Genomic DNA, 15,020 nt, shown 5'->3' with positions numbered 1-15,020 from the left:
ATGTTTTAAATCTGTAACATCTATTATTAGACCATGTATAATGAAATATAAATAATCACCCTCCTTAGGACTTCCAGTCAAGATCAAGAGTAGGAAAATGTTGTGCTCACCTCTTTCCATGACTACATCAAAGTTACAACTAAATTACAAACCAAACATCACTGAGAACTACCTGAAGACTAGCTGAACACAGTCCTTAACTAAGGATATAAAGAAGACATGACAAAAATGCTAGGAGGTGCGGAAAGTGCAGGCCCCAAACCCACGTGTGTCAATAAAGAATTGGGAGGGCTATCTTGGCTGATGAGGTAGGGGGTGCAGCCCATACCCAGCTCCTCAGCCCAAGGCACCAATGCTGAGAAGAGGAGTCCCCATAACATCTGTATGTGAAAAACAGTGGGGACTGATTCCAAGTGAAACTGAGGGCTGCTGGTGTCCCTGACTTTCCTTTTTAGGGGCTGTGCATAGACTCACTCACAGACTCACTAGTTCTGGGCTCCAGTACACAGGTGGCAGCTCAAAGAATGCCAGGGACATATAGTGGAACTGAGTTGACTGGCTAACCAGGATGAGGGCTGGAGGAACAAGAGTCCGAGCAGCTCTCTCTGAGACCAAAGTGCAGGTAGGCACAGGCAAGTGCCAAATATAAGCTCTCCATTACCCTGGATAACAGCAGTCTCTCTCCCCAGGTGACTCCCTGAGACCCTGCAATATCCAACTCACATATCTCACTGAACAATTTCCAGTGGCTCCCCATATAAGTGGCCTACTTTGGCTCATACTGCAGACTTTCCTAAAATTTCTCAAAGGCCCACAAGCAGTAGTCAGATTCTATGTACCCTTTACTTATTGCTCAGTTCTCCCAAACCTGGCACAAGAGGCAATCAATCTCACTTTTCATTGTAATGCTGATCAGGTGGCCCCAAAGCCACTGTTGCATAAGCTGCAGCCACTGCTGGCTGAGAGTATTGCTTCAACTAAGTGGTCATAAAGCTGGCACAATATATAGTGAGTCTAAAGCCCAGTAATAGTAGCAGCCAGCCTTGGGTCGCAGCATAGCATTTCCCAAGTGCCTCCAAGCCCAGCACAAGTAGCAACCAACCTTTGTAGCTTCTGCTGGGTGGCCCCAAGCAGGGCAAAAATATCAGCTGATTTTAGCCTGCACTGGAGCCGCTCTGAAGAACCTCCAGAACCAAGAGATCTGGTGACCTGCTTTAGACCACACCAGAGAACCATCTAACACAGTGGTCCCCAACCTTTTTGGGGCCACGGACCAGTTTAATGTCAGAAAATATTTTCACAGACTGGCCTTTAGGGTGGGATGGATAAATGTATCATGTGACCGAGACAAGCATCAAGAGTGAGTCTTAGACAGATGTAACAGAGGGAATCTGGTCATTTTTAAAAAATAAAACATCATTCATATTTAAATATAAATAAAACAGAAATAATGTAAGCTATTCTTTCTCTGAAGACCGGTACCAAATGGCCCACGGACTGGTAACGGTCCGTGGCCCAGGGGTTGGGGACCACTGATCTAACCAGTTACACAAACAACAAGCCCAAAGGGTAAACTAGGCTGGCACCAGAACCTCACTAAAGCAACTCCTGCTCCTGTACATTAGCTTGTCTACTATAATAATGGCCAGCCCTCACAGAGAGTGTGCCCAAGGATCAAACCCCTCAATGATGTGCCAATAGCAATCAAGTCTCAGTACAATAGTAGGGCACACACGTGAGTGACAAACCCTGGAATACCCAGCTCAAGTGACCAGGGAGATTGTGCCATTGGGCTCCATGGGAAGACTACATAAGGCCACTCTGCAAAGACCAGGAGATGTAGCAAATCTATCTAATACATAGAAACAAACATAGGAAGTCAGTCAAAATGGGAGACAAAAAACTTCTCCAAATGAAAGAGAACAACACTCCGGAAAGAGAAATAAAAAGAGAGGAGTAAAAAAATTCCTAATCTGGTGAAAGAGACATACAAATCAAGGAAGCCCAGATATTCCAAAGAAGATGAATTCAAAGAGGCTCACACCAAGATGCAGAAAATCTCAAAGGTAGGAAGAAAAAAGCAGTTGATTACATTCAAAAAAGTTCCCATAGACTGTCAGCTGATTTCTCAACAGAAACTTTGCAGGCCAGAAAGGAATGGCACAAAATATTCAGTGATAAAAGGTAAAGACCTACAACAGAGAATGCTCTAGCTAGCAAAACTATAATTTAGAATAGAAGGAGAAATAAAGTTTTCCAGACAAGAAAAAGCTAAGGAAGTTCATCACCAATAAATCAGAATTACAAGAATTGGTAAAGGGACTTCTTTAATAGAAAATGTATGAATATAAAAATATAGGAAAAAAACTCCACTGACAAAGGAAAAAGTATCAGTCAACTATAAAGCTAGTGCAAAGGTTAAAAGTTGAAAGATCATGTGTAACTACAACAATAAATTAAGGAATACACACAAAAGAAGAAATGACAGAAACATTAACACTCTCCACAATATTGCTGGACTCAAGGAAAATAATAATTGAAACACATCCAGGAAGACACACGACCAAAAGTGAAATGTGCATGGTTTGAAAATTATGGTCACTAAAGCAATTATTTAATATATTTATGTATAGAGTAACATGTATATTAATATATTAAAGTTAAGTAAATAGTTGAAGTGTTAAATTTTATTAGATTAGTATATATATTAAACACTAATACTATAATATATAAAAGCTAATAATATATGATATTTTAAAATTATTTTAACCATTTAGCTTTTTAAGAAAGTTGCAGGAGTTGCCAATTCTTTGTGTTATGGAAGAAAAAGAATAAAATATAGTTTATACCCTGACCTGTGGTGGCACAATGGATCAAGTGCCGACCTGGAACGCTGAGGTCGCCAGTTCAAAACCCTGGGCTTGCCTGGTCAAGGCACATATGGAAGTTGATGCTTCCTTTCTCCTCCCCCCTTCCCTCTCTCTCTCTCTCTCTCTCTCTCTCTCTCTCTCTCTCATTCTCTCTCTTTTTCTCTATCTCCCTGTCTCTCTTCTCTAAAATGAATAAATAAAAATAATTTTTAAAAATTGTAAATATATATATATATAATTTATACCCACCAACTTCAAATAATGGAAAAGAATTTGTGAAAAGCAAAAAGTCATAAATTAGAAGATAAACTATGATAGCAAAAAAAGAGGAAAACAGAAATAATTGCAACAATGTTAAAGTTCATATCTCAAAAATAAGAAACTGTTTGATAGTCTTCAAATCCTGTTTATATGTATGATGTCATTTTAATTCTTACTTCTTGATAATAAATAAAAACTGTTCTGTGTTCCTTTCTATGCTGACAAGAAGAAAAAAAAAGGCAGCATATCGTCACCTCAGCTACTAGGTAAAAGGAGAATGTCTTGTTACTATTGAGGATTTTCTGAGCTAAATCCCTAACCTCAGAGATATTATCATATCAGTAAAGGAAAGGTCCCACATGACTCTCTTGAAATGAACCCAAATACATTTCCTTTATGCTTCCAGAATTGCTTTTTCTCTGGGACACAAAAAGAAAATGAAATAAAGGGAACAACATGTATTGACTAAGGATGTTTTTCATATGCATTGTTAGTAACAGTATATAATTACTTGCTTTATCACTTGACATTTTTTGTCCTAATAATTAACCTTTAGGATTTTCAGCCTCAAACAATGAAAATGTTAGTCGGTGTCAACATTAATTGGAGCCTAGATGTCCAAAATTATGCTTTCCCCCAGCAATTTCTTAAGTACAAAGTAAAAGTTTCAGAATAAAAGCAATAATGCTAATTGTAAATGTAAGAAAGAAAGTTGGCAGAAGGAAATGATTCTGAGGTGATTTTATATAGAATAGTTCCATTGCTTTTAATGTTGAGGCTTCAGCCCTTCTGAATCTTCAGGAAGGACCAGGTAACTGATAGTTCTCTAGCTCATGATTCTTCAGGGAATATTATGTACCCTGGGGTCCTGAACAGCTGTGTATCCCAAACTCAAGGATGACAAAAGGGAGGGAAAATGAAAGAATAAAAAATCAGCCTATTGGAGAGAAAGGACCATTCATTGACATTGTGCCTCCATGCCTTTCTCTCAAGATAAGATGTTTAACAGCAACCCTTAGCTGCCTTGACAAATCAAAATCCATCACACTCACAAGTCTTGGTTGGCAATTATGAACTAAGAAACTTAATAGAAGTTTAAAATAGCCGTTCCTTTCTTAATGTGGTTTATAATTGCTTTCATGTTTACTTCTCCTTGCAAATTGCCTATTTAGAACAAAATATAGAGATTTCAAATAAGTCAATGGATTGAAAGATCAGGTCAAAACCATATAGTAGAACCATACTAGGATAAATCAGTCATTTGCTCATAACTGAGACTATTAAGTTTGTGCAAAAGCCCATAAATTTTGAGACGTGGGACCATACCTGTTTATCTTTGTATCCTCAGCCTTCAGCAAAATGCCTGGCACATCATATGTCCTCAAACATGAACTAAAATAATGTAACAATCCACTATGACATAGTAACTTAGTACAGATGTTAACCCTTTCCCTATTGCCAACATGATGCATTCTCATGTATGCTTATTTACCTTAAATAAGATATCATAAGAACACAATTAGAAATTAGACTTTAAATCAATAGCTTACAAGGAACCACTTGTTCTATTCTGAGATATCTTCAAAATAACAAGTTGTCGGCCCTGGCCGGTTGGCTCAGCGGTAGAGCGTCGGCCTTGCATGCGGGGGAACCGGGTTCGATTCCCGGCCAGGGCACATAGGAGAGGCACCCATTTGCTTCTCCACCCCCCCCCTCCTTCCTCTCTGTCTCTCTCTTCCCCTCCTGCAGCCGAGGCTCCATTGGAGCAAAGATGGCCCGGGCACTGGGGATGGCTCCTTGGCCTCTGCCCCAGGCGCTAGAGTGGCTCTGGTGGTGGCAGAGCGACCCCCCCCCGGAGGGGCAGAGCATCGCCCCCTGGTGGGCAGAGCATTGCCCCTGGTGGGCGTGCCGGGTGGATCCCAGTCGGGCGCATGTGGGAGTCTGTCTGACTGTCTCTCCCTGTTTCCAGCTTCAGAAAAATACAAAAAAAAAAAAAAAACCCAAAAAAACAAGTTGTCAAAAAGTAACTTGGCTCTCTGAGAACATCAAGGCTGACTATGGTACAGTTTCAGAAAGATGTCACCCAATGAAGAAGAGTGTGCAGGTAAGACTAGAACAAAGAGAATAAAAGAGATATCTAAAGCTAAATGTTCAAAAGAAACAAGGATGATTTTTGAATGTTATTAGATCATTAATAGAAAATAATCAAAAGATTGTTCACAAGAAAAAACATGGTCCTTTTTTTGAGGAAACATTTAGGGTTGGCAATAATAATTCATACCTCACCAGGTATCATTTGTACTGTGGACTAAGCCTATATCAATAGTTACAAATCTGAAACACAGTGAGTTTTGTATTTATAGTAAATTGTATGTGTATAGTGGATTGTACCCCATATTTATGTTACATTTTAAAAACATAAGTGCATGTGAAATATAAATATGATTTTATACTTTATAATAATTAACTCTTTTTACAGACCATTATAGTTAATCACGTTTAAAGATATGAGATATTTCTTAAAACTCCTACCTATCCCTGAGAATGGTCCAGAGCTCTCCACCTAGGCAAGCTTCCATCAACATGTACAAATATTTGCTGTCCTTAAATGTTCTGTATAGTCTGTGAATCACAAACAAGAAAACAAAGATTATAAACATTATTGCCTTTCAAAAGCATGTGAATGTTTGAATGTTTTGCCAAGCTTGAGATTTTAATAAAAGGTGAGAGAAATCTGAGTTTGCAAATAGGAAAAAGGAGGTAATGGCTCAAAATTAAAACTCAGTGCAGGGGGCTAGTCTCTCCTTTGAACTATATTAATCCTAATGATTATGGACAAAGAGGGCTTCTTGGGATTCTTCAAATTCCAATTTGGTTGGTGTTTCAAGCATGGACTCTTGCCAATATTTAATGGTGATAAACTTGCAGTGTACATAGATATAAAATAGGTCATATTTTATAAATAGAAATGTATAAAATGTGTATACTGTTCAGTTATGCTCACATTATATTCTGCTTTTTAGTAAATGCCACAGGAAGTTAACTAGAAAAGCTTCTTCTGTATTTAAACAAACACCCCATTATTCTTTATTACTGCTCCAGATAGAGATGTAACAGTCATTTTGTAAAAAAAAATATTCAAATATTTAAAAGTAAAATAGTTTGATTTTTGATACTTTATCTCTCAATCTAAAGAGGTCTATGTAGAGTTTCCCAATAACAGAGAGGGTAAAAATAAAATGTTAGATACTCTGCTATCCTCTTTGGGAAAAACATGTTCTTTCCCAAGAATCTGATTCTCTTAAAAGAAAAAGATAAAATCATATTTTCAAAAAATCAAAATTCTTAAAAGTCAGATTTAGACTGTTTGTGTGTATGAATGAATTTGTAATAATGAACGCCAAGTGGCGGAGGGTTTTGTGGTGAGTTGCACTCGGAGTTGAGGAGCTTCACCTCACGATGAAATCAGAATGAGCTCCCTGCATGATCTGCTTCTCTGAGCGGATGTGCTCCTGCTGTCTTGTATCCACAATGTGGCGTTTCTTGAGAATCTTCATGGCAAAGGTTTTGGATTCTTCACTTTTCAGCTGGACCTTAAAAAAAATGTAGACGGGAGTGAGTGAGAAAATGCCCTTAGAGTTAGTTACTACAACAGAGTGAACTCTTCACCCCAAATTAACAGGTATGTGGAGCACTTTAGTGACACCCCAGCCACCAACTGAGTCACAAAATAAATCTTTTCTGAAACTGGGATTAAAATCTAGGGCTCACAACTATTGTCCAATCTCATTCCACTACATCAGATAAATTTTAACCTAACTGGATTTCCAAATAATTTTGTATCCATTTAAATTAAAAGAAAGGAAATACACTTGACTCTCATTTTTTGAAACTTTCATTTCATATAATATGTTTGAGTATACCTGATAGATTTCCTTCTTCAATCAAAAAGTAGAAATAAAATATAATTTCTTCTCTAATTTACTTTGAGTTAGTGTGGCAAAGGATAGGATTGTATGGGCCTTTATGCTCTTTCTTTTTAGTTCTGGCCTACAAACATTTTAAACATTGTAAGTTTCTGTGACAGACTATTTATTGCCTTTGTAAGCCTGCGAAAGCATGAACTTTTATTTCTTCTCTTTTAATCTCCCAGTCTTTTCCTTATCTCACAATAAAAAAAAAAAAGTAAATGTAGCAAGAGTTTTTTCAAGAGATTCTGAAAACATTTTTTCTTCTCGGATATGCACAATAGCCTTAATCGTCTTGGACCTCAATCTTACTCCTTAGGTACACTAATGGAAACACCTAAATTGTGTCTTGATGTCCCCAAGGCCTCCTTCTGTTGCAGCCCCATGTGGCTCTGAGTTGCTCTGGAGTCCTCACATAGGCGGCTGGTCTGTATGTATTGTTTTACAAAAATTTCAACATGACTTGCAATGAAAACAAGAGAGCTAACAGAATTAATAACTTAATAGCGATATTTAAGAGTTATCATTTAGTGCCCTCCAGCACTGGAATTCCCAAGATAATGCCGAACACCCACATTATCGAGAAATAATGAGAGCTCTGAGGAAAGACCATGACAAACTGCTTCTGCTTTTCAGCGGAAGTATTGCTGTCTGCTCCGCTCTTAGGTTGTGAATGGTTTTTGCTTCATCTTCAGGGACAGCAAAGTTCTAAGTGCAGACTGAATTCAATCTTAGAGGACACTAATGTGGCAAGTTTCTCGGAAGAGACCATGAGGACACTTCAGACAAACGGGCCTCAGCTTGCTGCCCGCATTTGTGAATCTGTCTGTGAGGTCAGAAGGAAGGAAAAGATCATTGAAAATGCCTTCAGCCAAAGGCACTGTACTGCCTCTGTGAAACTCTTTACAATGAGGGGTTAGTGTGATACAAATGAATTCAATTGTAGCTCATAATAAAACATGAAATGTGGAAACCTGCTTGTAAAATAAATTTGAACAGATAAAAAAGCATGAAAAATGAGCTGTGTTACTCAAATTCGGAGAAGAAACAAAATCGTATAACTCTTTAGTCTTCAGTGATGGAAACTGATGTGTAGTTCTCATACCTAATATAAAAATATGCTCTTTAGTTATGATAACATTCAGTTTTACTGCTCAGAGGGTAGAAAGAAAAAGCTCAACCTCTATGGTCATTGGTTTGGACTTAAATCTAGACTGCAGTTAAGGTCTCTCTGTCTCCTATGGAGTTAATGTAACCTTAAATGAGAAGGTATCACCAAATGGATATTCATCAATGATCCTCTTCTCTTTAAAACAAAGCCAGATAATGTCACTCCTTTGCTCAAAACCCTTCACTGGCTTCCCATTTCACTCCTGGTAAAGATGAAGCATCACAAAGGCCTACAAGGTCCTATACAATCTGCACCCCTGCTGCCCATGAAGCTTACTTCCCCTTTACTCACTCTGCTGGTGTCAAATGACCATCTTACTATTATATGATACAAAGCAAGCTCTTGCCTCAGCCTATTTGCTTGTGCTATCCTTCTGCCTGAATATTCTCTCACAGATATCCCCAGAAGTCACCCGCTCAGTCCCCTGAGTTCTTTGCTGAAATGTTTCCTCATCAGAGTGTCTCTCTTCACATTAGTCTACATAAAAGATGAATCACCCACTTCTCCACTTTTCAGTGTTCTCTATAGCTTTTCTCACAAGCCACTACACTAAATATTTTCTTGATCACTTGTTTAGTATTTGTCTCCTCTCATGAGTCTGTGAGCAACATGAGATGGTGACTGTTTTTGTTTACTGTGCTTGACACTGAATAAATGCTCATAAAATATTTACTGACTAAATGAATCAAAAGAAGAGTGAAATAAACCATGATGATTTTATCCCTGGCAAAGCCATAACAGAGCTGGCATCTAAGCTCCATATTGTGTATCTCTAAGGTTAACAGGAGAAAAGCTAGGGAAGCTACAATAACAAACATGTAGTATTTGGTCTATTTTTTCTTTCCAGAAGCACCTTAATTATGCATAACAGAAAAGAAAAGATTTCCACATGTTAATGCTATACAGGAAATATATATGACCAAATAACTACATGATTCAGCCCTGAATTTTCCAGTTTTATTTTTACAATATGTTTCAAACTTGGTTTTCCTTGAATGACTAACACTATATTCTCAGTTATAGAGACTACTAGATTAATAAAGTCATCTCTAAGATAATATCTAGTTGGCTGCCAACTAGATCTTGGGGTCAGTTAGCTCTTGGGACTATGACTACCTCTTTAGACTCTGTTTTACTAGCCTTTAAAACTCTTTGCTTCCCTTCTAATTAATGAATTATTTGATTCCAAGTGTATTTATTATTTTGTTATAACCAGCTTATTGCTGTTATAACTACACTCATGTGTTTAATTTCTTTCACTCTAACCAGGATTTTAGGTGTAAAATTTACATACTTTGTTATTTCTTAAATAGTTTTGAACCTTCTATTAGGAAGAATTTAGGGAATTAAGCAAAGCCATCAGGAGGAAGTCAGAGAGAAATAGGGAAAAACCTTCATTAAACATAAACTAGTGAGTATGCTCATAAATATTATTTCATGTAGTCTGAATGGCAGCTTTTAACAGCAGAAGGTTTTGTTTTTATAAATACTTCATAATCAATAACAAGAGATAATATTAAAAATGCTCTTATTAGGTGTCACAAGTAGTGTCCTAAATGAGTTTTCTTACTTAGTCTTCCTGGCAACACTTTGAAGATACAATTATCATTTGATTTTTCAGAGGAGCAAATTCAGAATTACCAGAAAGGTCATTATCTTACCCTAGGCCACAGAGCTATCAAGTAGCAGAATTGGATTTGTTCTCAGGTTTTATTAGCCCAAGCTATTTCCATTATATGATACTGTCCATCAGCTGAATAAAACATAAATTAAAAAGCACAGTGATTGATGCTTTACAAATGAGAGTTTAATGGAGTTGGCTAACTCATAGACTCACTGTGAGAAAAGCTGAAACATGTATTATAACTTTTAAGCTTTACTCATGCTAGACATGCAGTATAGGAAACCAGCCAAAACTTCACTGTCATTTTTCTAGGCACTTACTAGAGAGCTCAATGCATTGTCAGAGATATGGGTACCTTAGTCCTTGAATCCTGCAAGGAGAAGCTAACAGTGTGGGGAGGGAAGGGGAAAAGTAGGAGAGGGTTGTAACAGCTGGTGGTTGGCAGATGGCTGCCGCCAATAGACAGTACGCAGAAGTTACAGAGATCATCGGGAATCAGCTTCATTAGTTGCCAATTTAGTAAGTATTAATTACAAAGAGTTTATAGAAACCTACAGCTTGCCTATTAAACCTTAATTTATTGAATGATTGATTGATTTTTAGAGAGAGACAGGAAGAGAAAGAAGAAAAACCAATTTGTTGTTTCACTAATGCTTTCACTGGTTGACTTCTGTAAGTTCCCAGACCAGGGAATCAAACCCACAACCTTGGTATCTGAGGACAACACTCTATCCAAATGAGCTACCTAGCTTGGGCCTCTAAGAAGGCTTTTTGTTTCATCTTTGCCTAAGTGGTGGCAGCCCTTGCACTAACACCACTGTTTGCACTCTGTAAAGACCTCACTAGTACTTTAGAGCACAACACTTAGAATGTCTACTTCAATTTTAAACTAGAATGCCACAGACCCATAGGACCTAGCTCTTACCAGGGAAGTCAGAGCCCTGGGGACCACTGGTGTGAGCTAACCCACAAGGATAGTCTGTTACACTGAAGTTCATTTTCTGAATAAAGTTTGAATAAAGTCATGAGAAATCTTCTCTTCATACACCAACAGCTGCCTAAAGATCATTTAAGAATGCTCAACTATCAGATTAGCCATGTCAAAGTGCTGGAGTGTGCCTCTCCCTTCTGGTTATAGTTCTTAAGCAGATTCACATAATTAGGAAAACTTTCACCACCAAGTAAACCAGTAAGCAAACTATCAGGTTTTCTACCCATGCATAAACTCTAGATTGTTTTGTCTCCATCATTTTCCAATATTCCTCTCTTGCCAGACAACTCATTAAAGTCTTTTTAGATACTGGCCTCAAACTCCACACTCTGGAAAACAACCAGTTCAGTTCCCTAGTAGTACAGTAACCAAGCTGAAGCAGTGTATAAAGCAGCCATAAAAATTGCCATAACATTTCAGGGAAAAAATGACATAAAGTTGCTGTACATTAAAACCCGGAATCCATAGTGAACTATATTTATAATTATACATATTGAAAGTAAAAACATTTCATGTAGCCCTGGCCTGTTGGCTCAGTGGTAGAGCGTCGGCCTGGCGTGCAGGGTCCTGGGTTCAATTCCCAGCCAGGGCACACAGGAGAAGCACCCATCTGCTTCTCCACCCCTCCCCTTCTCCTTCCTCTCTGTCTTTTTCTTCCCCTCCCGCAGCCAAGGCTCCATTGGAGCAAGGTTGGCCCAGGCACTGGGGATGGCTCTATGGCCTCTGCCTCAGGCGCTAGAATGGCTCTGGTTGCAACAGAGCAATGCCCCAGATGGGCAGAGCATCGCCCCCTGGTGGGCATGCCGGGTGGATCCCTGTCGGGTGCATGCGGGAGTCTGACTGCCTCCCTGTTTCCAACTTCAGAAAAATACAAAAAAACCTCAAACATTTCATGTAAAACAATTTTAGCTTAGGAAAATATGAACCAAAAGAGCTAATCTTTAGAGATACAAAATAAGTGGATTGTTGCCTTATGTGGGGCTGGGAATAGAGAATATTTGCAAATAGGCACAAGTGTTATTATTGGAGAGATAGAAATGGTCTAAAACTGGATTGTGGTGATGGTTGTTCAGTTTTATGGTATGTAATCACCTCTCAACAAAGCTGTCAAAGAACTTTAAAAAGAGTACAGTGCTGGAAAAGATGTATTTTGACATTTTCTAGTTCTTATCTTTATTGATTGTGAAAAATATTTTTAAATTACTTTTTAAGGAATTAAATGTTATAAAAACATTTCCTTCAATACTTATCTTTACCCCTTTAATAAGTTACTCAATTAATCAAGACTATATTTCATTTCTATTCTAGTTTCTATGAACTATTAACATTTTTATTAAAAAATTATCTTTTTTATTACTTATCTACTTGCTATTTACTCAGAGTTCTAAATTCATACAAATTTTCACTTTCATAAAAAGGTAAGATCAAGGGTCAATTTAAGCAAAATGTACATAATCACCACAAAATTATTTAAAATTATCTAGTCAAATAATAGAAATCTGCTGGGAAATGCCTTTTACTATTTTAATAATGTATATCTATCCTGCAATTATATGCAAGTTTATATAATCTTCTTGATATTCATATATCGCCCTTATAATATGGTAATAAAACCACTTTTTCTTATATACACAGATATCATAAGATCGAATACTTTAAAAATACTACACAAGAATTATTATCATTACTACTATGACTTCTAAGATATATGGGAATGCTAATTTAAATAGATACTTGTAAATGTTTTACTATTACAATTTATAGTTATGTTTTTTAATTTTTTTGCTACAACCAACTGAATGAAAAAGAAGGTACAGGAAAAATTTGTCAGCATTTAAGGCAGTTTTACTTTTACAGAGAATGAAAAAAAAATGCTTTTACTCTGAAGCAAATAACCTGGATATGAAATTCTAATATGCCCACATTGTCAGGGGGGAGCTGACTTACTATATTCATAAAAGAAAGTAAACTTGTTTGTTTGTTTGTTTGTTTGTTTTTTAAGTGAGAGGAGGGGAGACAGAGAGACAGACACCAGCATGTGCCCCAACTGGGATCCACCCAGCAACCCCCATCTGGGGCCAATGCTCAAATCAACCGAGCCATCTTCAACACCTGAAGCCTTTGCTGGCACCAATCAAGCCACTTGCTGTGAGAGGGTAAGAGAGAGAGAAGGGGAAAAGGGAGGGAAAGAGAAGTAGATGTTTGCTTCTCTTGTGTGTCCTGACCAGGGATCAAACCCGGGATGGCCACATGCCAGCTGACGCTCTATCCATTTCAGGGACAGAAAGTGAATTACTTTTAAATATACAAAAAGTTTCTATTCTGCAAATTTGTCTTGAGTTGTATTCATTAACATTTCCTAACCAAAAAATGCTAATCCTTATATGAGAATTACTTTACTCTGTACAGTGGCACTATAAATTTTAACAAGCCTAATTATAATCTTAGAAAAACTCATGTTCATTTTCAATCAGTTGGTAAAAATCTCTTTTCAAACTAGTTGTCTACAGTTTTATTCCCCATCTTTCTCTCTGCACTACACAATAACATCACACTTTCTTTCCCCTTAGTCAATGTCTAACAAGATCAAACCAGAGCATCATGTTTGTGCCATAGGATACACAAAGGAGAACTTAACACATAGGGAACTTAACACAGCCTGCATGACATATGTCCAAATGACACAGAGAATGTAAAGGATGGATTATGAGTTTAACAGGGATGTCACAGATGAAAAGGTATAGTAGAATGATGCTTTTGTAAAGTTTTATATGTAAATCCTCTTATTTTATTAATAACTACTAAGTTATATATATGGTAAGGTATGCATTTTCAGAAAAAAAGAGCATAAAATTAGCTTATTTTCTTTATTTATAAGTAAATTATTTTCTTATTTTCTTTTTTTTATCCTTGCTTTCATTCTCACCTTTATCTCAACCCCTCATCAAAAATATAGAAAATCCCATTTGCTTTATAACTTGCCTTCAGATTTAAAATTCAATTCTATAGCTAGTGATAACAAACAACAAGAAGTAGCTATACTATTAATTCAAATTAATCAAGGATGTTATTTTTATAGAGAAGATAGTTTAAAATTTTTTTTCAAAAAATATTTAACTTTCTTTTTTATTTTTACTTTTTTTTTCTGAAGTGAGAAATGGGGAGGCAGAGAGACAGACTCCCACATGCACCTGACCAGGATCAACCTGGCACACCCAGTAGGGGGTGATACTCTGCCCATCTGGGGTGTTGCTTCTTTCTACCAGAGCTATTCTAGCACTTGAGGCAGAAGCCATGGAGCCATCCTCAGTACCCGGGCCAACTTTGCTCCAATGGAGCCTTGGCTGCAGGAGGGGAAGAGAGAGACAGAGAGAAAAGAGGAAAAAGGATGGAGAAGCAGATGGATGCTTCTCCTATGTTCCCTGGCTGGGAATCAAACCCAGGACTTCCACACACCGGGCTGACGCTCTACCACTGAACTGAATGGCCAGGGTCAAAAGATATTTCACATTCAATTTAGAAGAAGATCAGAAAAAAATTTATACTTCTCTATTTTTCACTAGAATATGAAGAAATCACTTGCAATTCAAAAAACATTAGATTTCCCTTAATCAGAAATTAGCAATCATTCATTTTGACTATATTGATTTGAGACTGTTTACTGAAACGTACAATTGAAACATACCATTTCTCTCCCCTACAATATCTGTGTTAAACCTTATTTCATTTTGTGATTATTATTAAAATTGACATTTATATTGCATTACCCAAAATACACTTTATTTTCCTTAATCAAATAATCAAATATGTTTTATCCCACCCAAGATTTTACTTCTATGACTTACTCATATAAAAATGCTACATGCAATAGTCTTAAAACTTGCTTACACATTTCTAAATTCATGGCTTGAATATTTTACATACTGTAATTCAACTTACCCTAAAACTTAAATCACATTTATAATCTAAAACTTCACATAGATGGAGTTGAATATTCAATTTTTTCATTTATTCACTGTGAAGTTTTAAAATGTGTTGAATGTAAGAATCACATAGCACAAAACTCAACTCTGAGATGTAACCAGGCTAACTCATGAAAGGTCTTGCCTTTTAGACATACCTTAGAGATGCAGGG

General features: G+C 37.1%; 1 protein-coding gene and 1 non-coding gene across 4 annotated transcripts in view; one reads left to right on the top strand and one right to left on the bottom strand.

Moving 5' to 3' along the window:
• Nucleotides 1-15,020, bottom strand: part of PRKG1 (protein kinase cGMP-dependent 1) — a 1,486,994-nt gene that overhangs the window by 28,216 nt on the left and 1,443,758 nt on the right. For all 3 annotated transcript variants that reach the window (XM_066243386.1, XM_066243385.1, XM_066243387.1), the window contains 2 exons: nucleotides 6,585-6,724; nucleotides 5,664-5,753 (listed from right to left, as the gene is read on the bottom strand). In XM_066243386.1, coding sequence (XP_066099483.1) covers nucleotides 5,664-5,753; nucleotides 6,585-6,724 — 230 coding nt within the window. The remainder of the gene's footprint in view (nucleotides 1-5,663; nucleotides 5,754-6,584; nucleotides 6,725-15,020) is intronic.
• TRNAA-UGC (transfer RNA alanine (anticodon UGC)) lies at nucleotides 4,732-4,807 on the top strand. The gene has a single exon. It is a non-coding gene; the product is annotated as a tRNA-Ala (tRNA).

This window comes from Saccopteryx bilineata, chromosome 9 (assembly GCF_036850765.1).
Source record: "Saccopteryx bilineata isolate mSacBil1 chromosome 9, mSacBil1_pri_phased_curated, whole genome shotgun sequence".
NCBI lineage: Eukaryota > Metazoa > Chordata > Mammalia > Chiroptera > Emballonuridae > Saccopteryx > Saccopteryx bilineata.
This window is presented reverse-complemented; position numbering and strand designations above follow the sequence as displayed.